Below are 14,703 nucleotides of genomic sequence, written 5' to 3'. Positions count from 1 at the left end.
ATATATATACATTGATCTGTTGATATACATTGATGTACAGATACTTTGATCTGATGATCATGAAACACTACTATGGTTTATGTTAAAGTTAACTGTGGTACAAATTTACATACACTGTAAGTGGTTTCTGGTTAACAGTATCAAAACCACCACATATATTGATCATATTACTGTTTCACCGTCACATTGTGCACAAACAAAATATATTGGAAATGGTTGTTGTTCTCAACCTGACAGGCATTACCACATTTATGTGCATACTTAAGTAGCTAGTAAAGCACGGTAATGGATGCTGCAAACACCCTCGCATTGTTAGAGCCCATATATCCTCTGATGTTTAATCCCACTGCATTAGCAAGGCATCACTCTTAGTAGTACTCAGTAGTAGGGCTGAGATAAACAAAGAAACCCAGAGAAATGTTTTTTTTCTGTCCTCTTTACCGGACAGCCTTTATAATCTGTTCACAGTTCTGGTCTTGAGCCAGTGTAAACTGTAGCACTGCAAACGTCAAGGTAAATAAGGAGGTATTTTTCTATATGTTCAGCATTAAATGCATGCAGAAGCATGTTTCCACCTTAACACAAAAAAGTAGTACAATTATGAATAAAATACTAAAAAAAAAGTTTAAGAAATCGTTGTCTTATGGAGGTTTGATATGATGTGTGCTGTGAAGTCAAGGTCGGCTTCATTGTTAGTTCTTACGTATGCACAGGACATACGGGGGATAGAAATTGTCATTTCATTTCAAAGGAGAGCGACTTCAATACACCTCAGTAAGCCGCAAACCCACCCAAAGGTAAAAAAAAAAGTGTGACTTATAGTCTGGAAAATATGGTACTTGTAGTTTACTCTTACCATAGATTTACCCTAAAAGATAATCTGTTCTATAGAATCTGGTTTATGTTAAAGGAAAGATTTAAAGTCAGTTACGCCACATATCACTCAGGGTTTTCTCCAAACTCAACCTTAACTTGGGTAATGACTGGATTTTGTTCTCTGCTGCAGCTCAGCCTCCACACAAACTTTAAAGCACTTGTGTGTACATAACCACAAGAGTGTGTAGCATTTATAGCCACATCCTGTGTGTTCTCATCCACATCCTCCAGGAAGTATCTGAGAGCACAACGAGTTGAAGCTGTGATGGATGATACAAAGTCAGAGAAACCAAAGCACTTGTTGACAAGTCAACACTGCTGTGCAGCTGGTAACAGAAGGTGGGATGAAGGTAACACCTAAGATCTCAGTGGACCCTCGTGTTGCAGCCAATAAACAGTGTTGAGTCAACACCTTTATATTCCCCTGATGGACTCCATCATGCTATTGTAACAGCAACAATAGGGAAATGTCACATCTGCCCCCTGCTGTAAAGGCTCAACATTGCACCTTATTATTTTGCAACTGATTACAGTACATTAAAATTATTTCATTGGCATGTAGCATGTCATACAATACACATACAATCAACTAATACAGTGTAGTATACCTTGGTAGTACAGTCTGTACTACCAACTACACCAAACAGATTTGACCCAATAACAGAGGACAAATAATGAAAACAAAACCTGTAATTAAAAAAAAAGGTACATAATGTTTGCCATTCCTTATAAGCAATATTTCATTGGACAAATGGCTAACAGAACACTGTTCTACTTAAGGGTCTCATCAGTGAGATTTAACTGAAGCTGCTTGTCACTCTAGTCACCTGGATGATTGACTGGAAACTGGAACACTGTGCATGTTATCAGAGCAGGGTTTGGAGAGGTGATTATTTTCATGGTCAGTGATCTGTTCTGTATATTTCAGGTTTCAGGTGTCAGTATTTCTTGTTGAGTCACTTTAGGTGTTAATTATTCATTGAACTCCACCACTCTGGGACCTAGCTGATGGATCAGACGTTCTGCGGCAGCAGCAGATGTGAACATCTTTAAGGATCTTCGGTTTCATTTTACTAGGTTTGAATTCAACTTTTAGACAAAAGTCTAAATGTGGAAACGATGCATAAAAATCCCATTTCACTTCGTTAGTCGACTCGCGTCTACTTTCTTTTGGTGGCTCCTGAGCCAGATGTAGACCATAACCTGTGCATGACATGATAGGACCATTTTCTGTTTCCTTTCCTTCACTGTGTGTTCTGGTTCTATGGACATGTGTAGATGGGTTGTCACCTTCCAATCTTCAATCTCAATTAGGATACTAGAGTCTATGAGTCCATTTTTAATATATTTGTTTTGGATTCTTTGCAGTGTACCTTTAAATTGAAACCACATTTTATCTAATGTGATAGTATTTTGGCCTGGCCCATTATAATAGTACATGATAAATGGACTTTTGACTGGTTGAAAATTTAACATTTATATCTGATTGAATCCACGTTCAAACTCCCAGTAACCGTCAATAGTCACAGCACGTTCTGTGTTTATTGCCATGTTTACAATGATTCCCATTTTGTCAGTGCAGAGGCATCGCTGCAGCGGATGGTGAGGAGGTTGAAGTCTTAGTATTTAGAGAGCAGTGGAAGTGTGACCGTGTGGCACCGTAACATATTCACCCTAAATCTCTGGAGCTCTGTCAGTAAGAGTCCCCAAACTCTGTGGTAGTACTTTCTACCAATATCCCATCAACAACATCTCAGCAAAAGCTGAGCTCAACTTAACTGGAAAAGCAATGAAAAAGTAAAACGTTTTTTTCTGATTTAGTTTAAATAACTGAAACATGTTAAAAAAGTCTCTTGGATGTTTCTTAAAGCACTGCAACCCTTTACCTTAAATTAGGCTGCAAATTACATTACACATTTTGAAAAAGTGGGTTATATGGGAATTCTCTTGAACCTCTACAAATGATTATCTAGAGTTTTTTTTTTTCCAGATGTATTTAAGGGTAAGCATTTAACCAAACCTGATTCAGTTTAGGAACTGAAAACACTTATAGTTGCAATTTTCTAACTGCAATGTTTTACAATTTCCACTCCATCATCTACTGTGTTTTTTTTCAACATCCAAGTACAAAAAATAAGGTAACCATCTAATCCCAAAACCCCACAGCACAATACTTTCATCACTTTTCAGATATTATTTCAACAAACATAGTTGTCCACAGTCTCAGTGTCATACAGGCTAGTGCCATCTAACCAGCAGCTGGCAGAAATTGGTCTCTTATGCTGTGTGTCACCTGACACTGAGCACCAATTAGCTCACAGGATTTACTTTGCAAGTCTGACGACAATCAGCCACACACACCTGCAGCACATGGAACACTTAAGCAATCAGAGACAGGGAGAAAGAAATCAAGAAGGAAGTGTAAGATTGAACTTTTTAGTTACATTTTGTAAGTGAAAAGACAGAAATAAACATGTTTTTGTTATTACGTTGAATCAAGAGTTTCCAGGAAGTGAATAAAGTTTCTTTAGTTATGATGATTTTTTTAAACCCTGTGATGTTAAATGTCCACCCTGATCTGTTTGAAGCATGTTGCCTTCTCTCTGTGGTGAAGAAGCCAGAGAGCAGAGGATCCGTAGACAAAGCTTGGCCACTGTTGGTATTCTGCAGCAGGTTGCACCAACCTGCCTTTATGCCTGGATTAGGACTTTGCTGGCCATCTGTCGGACATTGGCTTACATTTAAGCCCTGCCATTTCACAGACCTTAATCCCACAGGCAATCCCAACAGGCAGCTTAGCTTCTCAATGACACTTCAGTAACCTTTCTCTTGAAATTAGGTGACCCTGAAGACGTGAATGTTAGCTGTTATAGAAAAACCAGGTGAGACTCTAGGGCTGAAAGGAGGATTTAGGTAGCGTATGACAGGATTATACTCCAAATCTGATTATTGATGACAGGGACTGTAAAATTATACTTTGGTTTTTGTTGTTTATTTGTTTGTTTTTGTTTTTTTACATTCAAATAGTGCAGTCATTTCAGCAGCTTCGTTTGTCCATTGAGGATTAGTGTTGAGCCTGACTAAGCAGTTTTATAGAGAATGAGCTTTGAGGGCTTTTAACACTTGGTGCCACAGATACAGTCAGCATCATTTGAAGGATTTTCTAATGGATTACAGGTATTTCACTTTGGTATTTAAAAAGACTCAGCAGTCATTTTATGTGACAAACAACAGCATTAGCTGATGGTTAAGTCTTAAAAACCATCCCTGCTGACATATGTCTGATGTACCTATTCTGGCGATCTTAAGGAGAATTTGCAGGTTTGTTCATATTAGTGGAGGGAGATTCAGCAGAGTGAGAAAACATTACTAGTAATGTTTAAGAAATTACTAGTAACATATAACACATTAAAAAAAATGTCTAAGAGTTTTTGGACTTTTTTTATTTTTTCCCATAAGAAATAACAGGAACAATTAACTCCCTTATTAGTGCTAATAACAATGTACGGAAGTCAGCGAACACATGAAGTGAACAAGTGAGTAGGCGTGGGCTGCTCCAGGTGCTCAGCTAACTAGCGTCGGTGTCTTTAAGTGTGCACATATCTCAAATCTTTACTCGTATCTCGAAGGCATGCTCGTATCTCGAAATACTCATATGTCGAGACGCTCGTATCTCGAGGTTCCACTGTTCAAGTGGGATATATATAACATAAAACTCCAATTATTTACCTATGATGAAAGACTTTGTGCACAAACCTATGATGTATACCTGTCCTCCACACATGACATTAAACACCACACCAGGACTCCTACTCATTAGATTGATGAGTAGTGTGCCCTTATGATAGGACGAGAGTCTGCCTCTATTTTCCGATAAGGGAAGTAACACATGGAGTATCCCAGCGGTAACTGTCACAAAGGCATTAATCTTAACAATTCACTGAAGTGGTTATTACTGGTGTTAGACCAGTGGGTCCTCACTTACTGAGCACCGTTGTCTTACTTATCCTCAACCACATTCATTCCATTCAAAAGCACGTCCCTTCTCACTGCACCTCAATTAATGTAATTCTCTGGGAGCTCTCTGCAAGAAATGCACCGAGTCTGTATGCCTACGTGCCTGTGTGAGAACGATAACGGGAGATCATTAACAAAGTGGTGCTGCAAACGTTTATCCGTGCAGGGTATCCTTCATCTTAATGTGTCGCTGTCTTTACTTGTTTACTCGTACGTTTGTTGCTGAAACTACGGGCCATAAAAGCCAATGTTGCCCAATCGTGGATGAAGCCGGACGTAAAGAATTTCAGATGCGACTATAAAGTGTGTCATTATGGTAGCTGTATAGTTGTAGTAGAGGTGTGTTTTTGCAAGGACCTTGGGATACACTACAGGGGTGATACACTGGATACTAAGGGCACGGCGATATATACTTTTTTTTAAACCTTTTAATTGTAGGAAAACTGTTGGCAGAGTAAATACGCAATGGTGTTACTTGCAATTGGAAAGGAGGGATCCACATTCAAAATTGCTACGGGAAAAGCATAATGATAATATAGTGTGTTTTGGTGCTAAGGCTATTCCCTGTTTCTTAGGTGTCTTAGCAGGCCGTACTAAACCCTACACTGCTCCTCCTCAGACCACTCAGTAGAGATGTGATCAATGTGGGATGCAGAATGAGAATGATTAACTATAGCTGCAGGCAAAAAGAAGCACAGCCAGCTCTGGTACAGGTCTCTGATCCCACACACGCCAGCTCTGCCTGTTTTTGAAATCACTCAGTTTCACTTGATTACAGATGGTATCATCAATTCCCCAATCTGAACTCTGACCTCGGCAGAGTAAAATGAAATTGAGAGAAGTAAATCTAATCCCTCTTTTTGATGGGTCCAGTGTCCAGCTAACAATTGGCCTGCAGGGGAAAAACGTTATTAGTGGTGAATTCAATTGGAGAAGCTTGTCGGAACATAATTAACTGTCATCCCTGTTTTTACGTCTTAATTTGCCACATGCAATAATGTGTTTTCTTGCTGCATATGCAATGATGTGTTTTCAAGGTCAGAAATGTGGTAAATTTGGTGCAAATTACAGGTGAATTTAACCATCTTGTCAGGAAACCTGTCCAGTTTACAGGCAGAATCGTCATATTTGTTGATACTTTCTTCTCAAAGAATTTAATACAGTAATAAAACACCCAAACTATTACTCACCAACCTACACTCCTCAATTAAAAACAAGGTAATAATTCTCTTTTGAAATGTTGAGTTTTCAATTGCATTCTTAGTGACAACAGGAACACGATGACAGATGGTTTTGATACTAAATAGGATTTTTTTTATAGGCTCAAAAACTGTAATTGTCTATCTGTGTCTAATTCTCTGCTGGTGTGTGCTCTATATTTGATCATAAAAGTCTACGTGAGCTGAGTTCCAACCACAGCGCGTGCTTCGCTTTTACCGTCATCCATCTTTGATTACATCCTCCTGCTGCCGCTGCTCCACCCCCTGCTGTTTTTTCTAGCACTCATCGAGAGAAAAAAAAATCAAGCCGCAAGTATGAATCAAACAAGAAGGTTGAAAAAGGGAACAAAACAAACCACAGATGTTGTCAGCAGATGTGTGTGTGACAGGGCATGAAATGAATTACTGCCAGAAAAAAACTTGTTAATTTCATATAGAGTTTTGTCACTTCACTACGCATCAGGGTGAAGGTACAGACTGCTCAGATTACAGGTTCACTTTACACCGTGTTTAAAATTGCTTTTTTTTTTCATCTGGTATTTTAGAACAAAGACCAGAAAATTATTTTCACTACAGCAAAATACTTTAATTTGAATTGAAGTCTCTTATTCACCGATAATGTGGAAATTAATTGTAAGATATAATTATTTCCTCCTTGTTGCACATCAGTCATTACTCCTATTTTAAAGAATACATTATTTTTCTGTCATAAAATCATTGTCATCCTGTGCACGTGGCAAAAATATTAGAGCACAAACATGACTTATTCACACACTGCTTTTCTCCTCTGGTCAGTGTCTCATGAGTGCCATCTATTTCTGAATTGAAACATTATAGAGATGCTTGACTAAAGTTCAGATTTTTTGTTTTGTTTTATATTTCTGTCTTCTGCAGACAAGATTTGTAATTCTTTATAATTTTAAAATTAGACATGTCATCCTCATCACACCCTCACACCACGAGCTAAAGATACCAACCTTGATTGTATATTTACAAGTATTTTAAAAAAATGAAGTAAAGTACAAATAAGAAAATATTATACACAAATTTCGTGAAGAAGCAGCTGAAACGCAGTGCAAATGCTTCCACTGTAACACCAAAACATGATATGACAAACTGCAGAACAGTAAGGTGTTGATGTGTGTTTTTCTCCTTGATGTTTCTTTTTCCCTCATTAAATGTACAATAAATGAATAGAACAAAAGTCCTAAGTTTTGCTTTGTTTTTGTGTTTTTCAGGTAACCGATAAGATGGTGGCCAGGAAAGCAACTGGGCACGGCTGCTTGGTAGCTTTCTGGCAGCCCATTCTGATCCTGATGCTGAGCGCTGTGCTTACTGGCTCCACCACAGGCTGTCCATCCCGCTGCGAGTGCAATGTTCAAGAGCACTCCGTGCTGTGCCATCGCAGGAAGCTCATGACAGTACCTGAGGAAATTTCTCCAGACACGAGACTGCTGGACCTCAGCAAGAATCGCATTAGAACCATCAACCCAGATGAGTTTGTCAACTTGCTCAACCTGGAACACCTAGAGCTCAGTGAAAACATAATTTCTACCATTGAACCCGGAGCATTCAACAACCTCTATGGCTTGCGGACCTTGGGGCTGCGTAGCAACAAGCTTAAGTTAATCCAGATTGGTGTCTTTACAGGCCTAAGCAACCTTACACACCTGGACATAAGTGACAACAAAATTGTCATACTGTTAGACTACATGTTCCAGGATTTGTATAACCTCCAGTCTTTAGAGGTAGGTGATAATGACCTGGTTTTCATTTCCCACCGGGCTTTTCATGGTCTCAATAGCCTTGAGCACCTGAGTCTTGAGAAGTGCAACCTGTCCTCCGTGCCCACAGATGCTTTCACCCATCTACACAGTTTGATCACTCTTAGGCTACACAATCTCAATATTAATGTGATACGGGATTACTCCTTTAAACGTCTCTATAGGTTGAAGGTCCTGGAGATAGCAAACTGGCCCTTTTTGGATACAATGACTCCAAATTGCTTGTATGGATTAAATCTCACCTCCCTGACCATTGCAAATGCCAACCTGACCGCAATTCCCTATGTTGCCCTGAGGCACCTTGTTTACTTACGCTTTCTTAATCTTTCTTATAATCCCATCCACAGCATTGAGGGACATAGGCTCCATGAACTCCTGCGTTTGCAGGAGTTGCACCTGGTTGGAGGCAGACTGGCCATAATCGAGCCTTACGCCTTCCATGGCATAAATTTCCTGAAGATTTTAAATGTGTCTGGAAACTTACTAAGCACCTTGGAGGAGTCTGTTTTTCATTCACTTGGTAACCTGGAGACGCTCTCCTTGTACGATAATCCCCTAGCCTGTGACTGCCGACTGTTGTGGGTTTTCAAAAGACGCTGGCGACTAAACTTCAACAAGCAGCAGCAGCCCACTTGCGCCTCCCCAGAGTTTGTCCACGGCAAAGACTTTAAAGGGTTTCCTGAGGTTCTGCAGCCTAACTACTTTACTTGCCGCAAGTCCAGGATTAGGGATCGCAAACCCCAGCAGAAATTTATTGACGAGGGATCTATCGTTCATTTCGCTTGCCAGGCGGATGGAGATCCTGCCCCGGTGATTATGTGGTTGTCCCCACAGAAAAAGTATATCACCACCAAGACAATTGGAAGGCTTTCTGTGTTGCCAGATGGTACCCTTGAGGTTCGCTATGCCCAAATTCAAGACAATGGTACATATGTTTGTATAGCTAGCAACGCAGGTGGAAACGACACAACACTGGCTCACTTGCACATTCATAGCTACTCACCAGATTGGCCACACCAGCCTAATAAAACTTTTGCATTCATCTCCAACCAGCCTACTGACACGGGTGCAAATGACACAAGAGCCAATGCCCCTTTCCCGTTTGACATAAAGACGTTGATTATCGCAACCACAATGGGCTTCATCTCCTTTCTCGGTGTCGTCCTCTTCTGCCTGGTATTGCTCTTTCTGTGGAGTAGAGGAAAAGGTAACACAAAGCACAACATTGAGATTGAGTATGTGCCACGGAAATCGGACGCTGGCATGAGCAGCGGCACAGTGGAAGCTCCACGCAAGTTTAACATGAAAATGATTTAATGGAACCTTGGGATTTACTAATGTGAACTCACAAAAAAAAAAAAAAAAGACAAGTAAAAAATAGGACATTGTCTGTTTTCCTACAAACCTGTGGATCCTGGTCTGTTGAAATAGAGTATTTTTTCTGCCTGAAGGACTAGAGGAGGGCAGTTCCTGACTTTACCATGTGAGAGGGAATGAAAGATCACCCAGTGAACATCCAGGGATTCTACCAGGCTGGTGGGGGCATTGATTACAAAATTGAATTAATCATTGGCAGTTTATTATCCATATTTAACACAAAACAATGTGAGGGATAAATATTGTGTTTATTATTGTTTTATCTGTATTGTTTTATAAGTTTCTCCTCACAGCCAGGTGCTAAATAAGACGTAAGCCTTGGTCTATATTTTCCAAATGTTGCCGTTTTAACACTCATCGGAGATTGACTCCCGGATTAGTTAAGGTGCAATGAAAACACGTTTGTGTTCACATTGACTTTTAATACGGGATTCGCTTCAGACTTGATATCTGTATTTGTTCGGCATCAGACAGCTAATGCCCAACACACTGTTAAAATTGCAGCAAATAAGGGAAATAAAGAACTGTAGTGTTGTTATGAAGGTACGGACGTCAAACCTATGAGAAACCGTTGGCTTCAAAACCATTCAGTGACACAACAAATTAATCAGAATCAATTAATTATTCAAATAAGCAAACTTTGACATTCAGTGTTTAGCATCAGTAAATCACTGACTTTGGTGTGTCCAAAGAGAAAACTAAAAGAAATTCTCGCCATTTTGATCAAACAGCTTAAACTGTAGACATGGCTGCATTAGATTTGGCAGCAGTGTAGATGTATAGACAAATAAGAAAACATATGAAATAATGACTGTGTATCATTCATTATTAAGACCTTTCTAATGTGTCACCACAAAAAATAAATAAAGGGAACGTGACATTTTTCTGTCATTAGAATGCATATGCAAACTGTTTGCTGATGATGAACCACTTTCTTTTTAGCAAAGATGTTAGTTAAGGTATAACAGCAATGCTTTTGGTCTCTTAGATTGTTGGCATTAAAGAAACATTTTAAAACATCAGTTTTAAATACAGAACTCTTATTCACATGACCAGATTAACAGTCATTACAGGCATATGGATAGAGGATATACTGTAATAAGGATTGAGAAAGTATAGATTTTGGGCTGTATTCTTCAGCCAACAAGGGGCACTAATGACATTAAAATGGTCACACTGGCTATGGTTATTTCATATTTGGACAAAGAAAAAACCTTATGTGTTCGTATATACATTCTTGTTTTGTTTTGTTTTTTGTTTTTTGTTTTTTTTGTTTTTTTTTGTCTTGTGAATTACTTTCACGGCCCCCATCCAAGCCATGGAAATATTGTTATCAACCAGGATCAGTTACAGGTTTGTTATTCCCCTCAACGTGTACATTGTTTGTCTGGGGTGTGGGGATGAACTGCTGCATATTATGCTCCATTTGGTGCTGCATATAAAATGTGAGGTCAAAGCCTTACATTCACAGTCTTACCTTTACACACGATGGACAGCTTTGCAAACGTGTGGGGATAAAGGCTCAGTCATTTTATGATGGATGACATTACAGACAATGACCCAGTAATGGACCGGAGTTTTGGACCCAACGTGTGTTTTCACCTGAGGAGCAATCTGAAGCAGCTTCGATGTGTTCGGTTTTGCATAAAGGAAAAAAAAAATACTGGATATTGCTCATGGTTCTCCCTCTTGCTGATTATGAATGCTCTCTTCGTTTAAAGTGTGGCTACTGTACCCAGCCTTTCTGGGCTCCGAGTTACTCTGAGGAATTGTTCTTTCATTCATTTTTTGACTATGGACTGTACAGACCGTGTAGTCAAAGCCAACTTATTTTATTATAATTTGTTTTCTTTTTTACAAAAAAAAAAAAGATTCTAAAATGAAATCTATGGAAAATACATTTAAATTGTTCTGTGCAATAAAAGTAATATGCAGATTTCTTTTTAATTAAACAAAATTTTGTTGATGTTTAATTGTTGAGAATATGGTATGTTGTATTAAACAATCTATGGACTTTTTCAAACACTTTATTGTCTCTGCTTGTTTTTGAAAGTGCATTTTGAATGACCTCGCTGGTTATAGAAGGAAAAGCATACATAGAAAAATAGCAAAAAGATGGGTTTTAAATATTTATTTTTGCTCCTGTCTGTAAGTAAGGATATTCAGCATTTCTAGAAATATGATGGCCACACATATAAACTTTGTGAAAAACACACTGTTCAAAACCCATTTCATATCAAACTAAATATATAGTAAATTCATTTAACTTTTGATTTCAGACATATTCAGATAAAATGCATTTCTAAAGAACCCAAACCGATTTCTCCCCGAACATTTGGGCGTCATGTTTTATGTGTCAATGACCAAATGAGCAATTTAATGTCTGACTTGTTTGATTGACTTCCTCATTTAATAATGTTGTATTTTGGGGGGGTAATTTAGATTATGTTTCAGTGGTAATTGCTTGTTTACAGGGGAATTTGTAGTTCACTTGTTCAATTATCTGGCCTCTAAAAATGCATTAGCCACCATTAGTGAGGGATCACAGACATTATGATTTGCAGGGAATATTATTATTTATGTGACACATTTGTTATCTTTCAGAAGCACAGTTGATTTATATGTTAGTGACTACAGCAGGTGGCCATTTTGTTTTGAAAGAGTTTTATTTCGGGACGTGTCACAGGAATTGGAAAATGAGGCTGTTCCAGGGAATGACCAGGGACCCGCAGGTATGACCAAGACAGCCTAGTTTTATAAAACGTGTTCTTGCTTAGCGTCACATTTGAATCTGTGGCCCAGCTTTTACATCCTAGCTGCCTTGGTTAGGACTCTGCGGAGACTCTTGCTGTTCTTTTTCCCCCTCTGGCAGTATCAAAGCAGGCTCATTTATCTTCCGACATAAAAAAAGAGACAGAGCAAATGGAAGAGGGAAGAAGCTTTTCTTGAGGCCTCGGAGCTCCAGGGAGTAATGGAGGCATCCATTGTTTTCATATCGCTTTACTTAAATATGCTCGGTCAGGAACAGGCTGATGGATTTTGACACCATCTGACAAGTTTTCTTTCCAAAAGTCAACAAGAAAATAAAGGCACACCTCTGGGTGTCCCTTACAATCTTACACATCCTTTGGCTTTACGGCATTGGGGAAACACTTGAAGTAACCTGAAGAGTGTATGTTGGGGGAAAAGAGGGAGAGCATCTCTGTCACACAACAGTGGTGTTAGATTTTATTTTCTCTGCAGAGTAGAGAGTTCTGTGGATTTGAAAGTAGTTTATTATTAATATCTTCTAAAATGGTTCTCTCATATTTTGGGGTCTAAGTTTGTAATTATGAGGAATGGCTCGATAAAATGTCCGATATTGATGCTGTAACTTGGAGTATCTGTCGATGCCGATATCAATCCGATACCTTCTTTCCTCTTCCAGCATGCTGCAGGTCATGTCTCTCAAAGTTAAGTTGGTTTGTTTAGGTATCGGACCGGGCAGGCTATAGTGCTGCTTGCTTTATTTCACTTCATTCACCGAATTGGTTCTGTTTATAACAGGAGGCAGTTTAGCCATGTGATTGGATGAATTCAGCTCAGAGGTATGTTGTTGTTAATATTCTTCTCTCGCAGTAGTGCAGTTGTTTGAAGTTTATTGTTTCCCTCTTCATCTGCTCCTGAAGTCATTTCCTCAAGTCATTTAGAAAATGCAGGATATCGTCGTAAACAATAAAGGAAAAAGAAAAGTTTACCCTGATGTTTAAAAAACACCAATTCCCTCGAGAGTTAATCTCTTTGTTTGTATTATTTTACTGTTCAGTGAGAATGGATTGCAGTATTAGTTTAAAATGTCTCTGAGGTGTAAACAAAAATGGGTTTAAACTGCAAACTTTATATATTTAGATGGATTCCTTTCAGATCATTAAAACAAACCATTTTTGTGAAGTGTAATTTCTTAGTACAAGTACTGATGTGATGACAAACTTGTATTGATGATTTGATTTTGATGGGGTATAAAATAGATGGTCAGATATCCTACCCCCTATTGGTTTACATTGTATTTGGCAGGTTTGCTTCTTAAAAGTAGGACAACTCAATCCATGTGGAACAAATTAGTGGTTTTTTTTTTAACTAGTCAAATGTTTTAGTATAAATGTGTTAAGTGCAAGTGGGTCAAAACAATATACGGGTTTAATTCAGACACAGAGTGATTAAAATTTTTGTTATGTTTGACACTTTATCACAGACACAAACTTCATAAGTGATGCTCGTCCTTCACTGCACCCACAGTAGTCCGAGGTTGAAGTAATAATCAGTGTCTCAGTAGCACATCATGTACTGCACACTGACCTGTGGGCTCACAAAACAAAACAAAACAAAAAAAAACCTAAACAACAAAAACACTAATTTCATGTTTGGATGAACATTTTGGGCTTTAAATAAACCACACTTCCTTTCCTTTGTTTTGAATTTCTGACTACATTTCTATCTATACTCTTTTAGTCCTCTTATGACCATAGTGTGCAGAAAAACAGAAGCCACATTTTTGCCTCAGCGGGTCATATGCCACAGCCCATTCTACCCTCTTTATTTATTTAACAAAATCATGAAAGACTTTTGAGTCCTTTATTCAGAAGAAAAAGGACGAACCTCATGTCCAAAAGGGCTTCATCTGTTTGCCATTACAACCGTCTTGATAGAGGCCTGCTGGAGTAATATCACTGCAGGTGACATTACACTCAACCTATAATGTGCACTCACTGTTGGGAGGAAGCGACCAGGCAGATGTGAGGATTTACCTTTTCACCTTCATAATAAGGTAAAAGACTAATCCATTGTGATTTTGTGTTATTCCCAACGCCCTGGTGTAAGGCCTGATTATGTCAATGCGGAAAATAATTGAGAGCTCACTTGTTGTTTCACCTTGAAGTGGCTAAACAGTCTGGAATAATTCAGCCTTTCTCCACCCACCTCAAGGACGGCTGAAATTTGATGGTGCAGCTGAGGCAGGTGCTGCGGCAAGATAGACGATGTGCTCTGATGGAAACAGCAGAGCTGGGCTGCTGCCTCCATTTGTCAGCATTGTTTCTCAATATTGGTGGGTGAGTATTGGTTTCATTTCTCATTATTTTCTCCATCTGCACACTGATATTGTTTGGTGTTGTACCTGTCTGGACAGTTTGGACAAGTGCCTGCCGTCATGTTATCACAGTGGTGCTATTGTTTTGTTGTTGTTGTTGTTGTTGTTATTGTTGTTGTTGTTTATCTTGTATGTCATCCATGTGCTGCTGTGTACCGTGAGAGATCATCAGGTGCATGGTGGAAAATGATGATGATGGTTGACAGAAGATGTATTTAATAACAAAATAAGAGTCTCAGTGTTGTACAAGATCTTTGTGTGTGTCTTTCTTCAATTCCTGAGAATGTGAGAATGTCAGCGTCGT

General features: G+C 38.9%; 1 protein-coding gene across 2 annotated transcripts in view; it reads left to right on the top strand.

The window, feature by feature from the left end:
• Positions 1-10,480, top strand: part of lingo1a (leucine rich repeat and Ig domain containing 1a) — a 77,860-nt gene extending 67,380 nt beyond the window's left edge. For both annotated transcript variants that reach the window (XM_017033256.2, XM_008311732.2), the window contains one exon: positions 7,352-10,480. In XM_017033256.2, the coding sequence (XP_016888745.1) occupies positions 7,364-9,214 (1,851 nt within the window). In that variant the 5' untranslated portion in view covers positions 7,352-7,363 and the 3' untranslated portion in view covers positions 9,215-10,480. The remainder of the gene's footprint in view (positions 1-7,351) is intronic.
• The last annotated feature ends 4,223 nt before the right edge of the window (positions 10,481-14,703 follow it).

This window comes from Cynoglossus semilaevis, chromosome 6, assembly GCF_000523025.1.
Source record: "Cynoglossus semilaevis isolate Cse_v1.0 chromosome 6, Cse_v1.0, whole genome shotgun sequence".
NCBI classification, from domain to species: Eukaryota; Metazoa; Chordata; class Actinopteri; order Pleuronectiformes; family Cynoglossidae; genus Cynoglossus; species Cynoglossus semilaevis.
The sequence above is the reverse complement of the archived record's forward strand: the minus strand, read 5'-3'. Positions and strand labels throughout refer to the sequence as shown.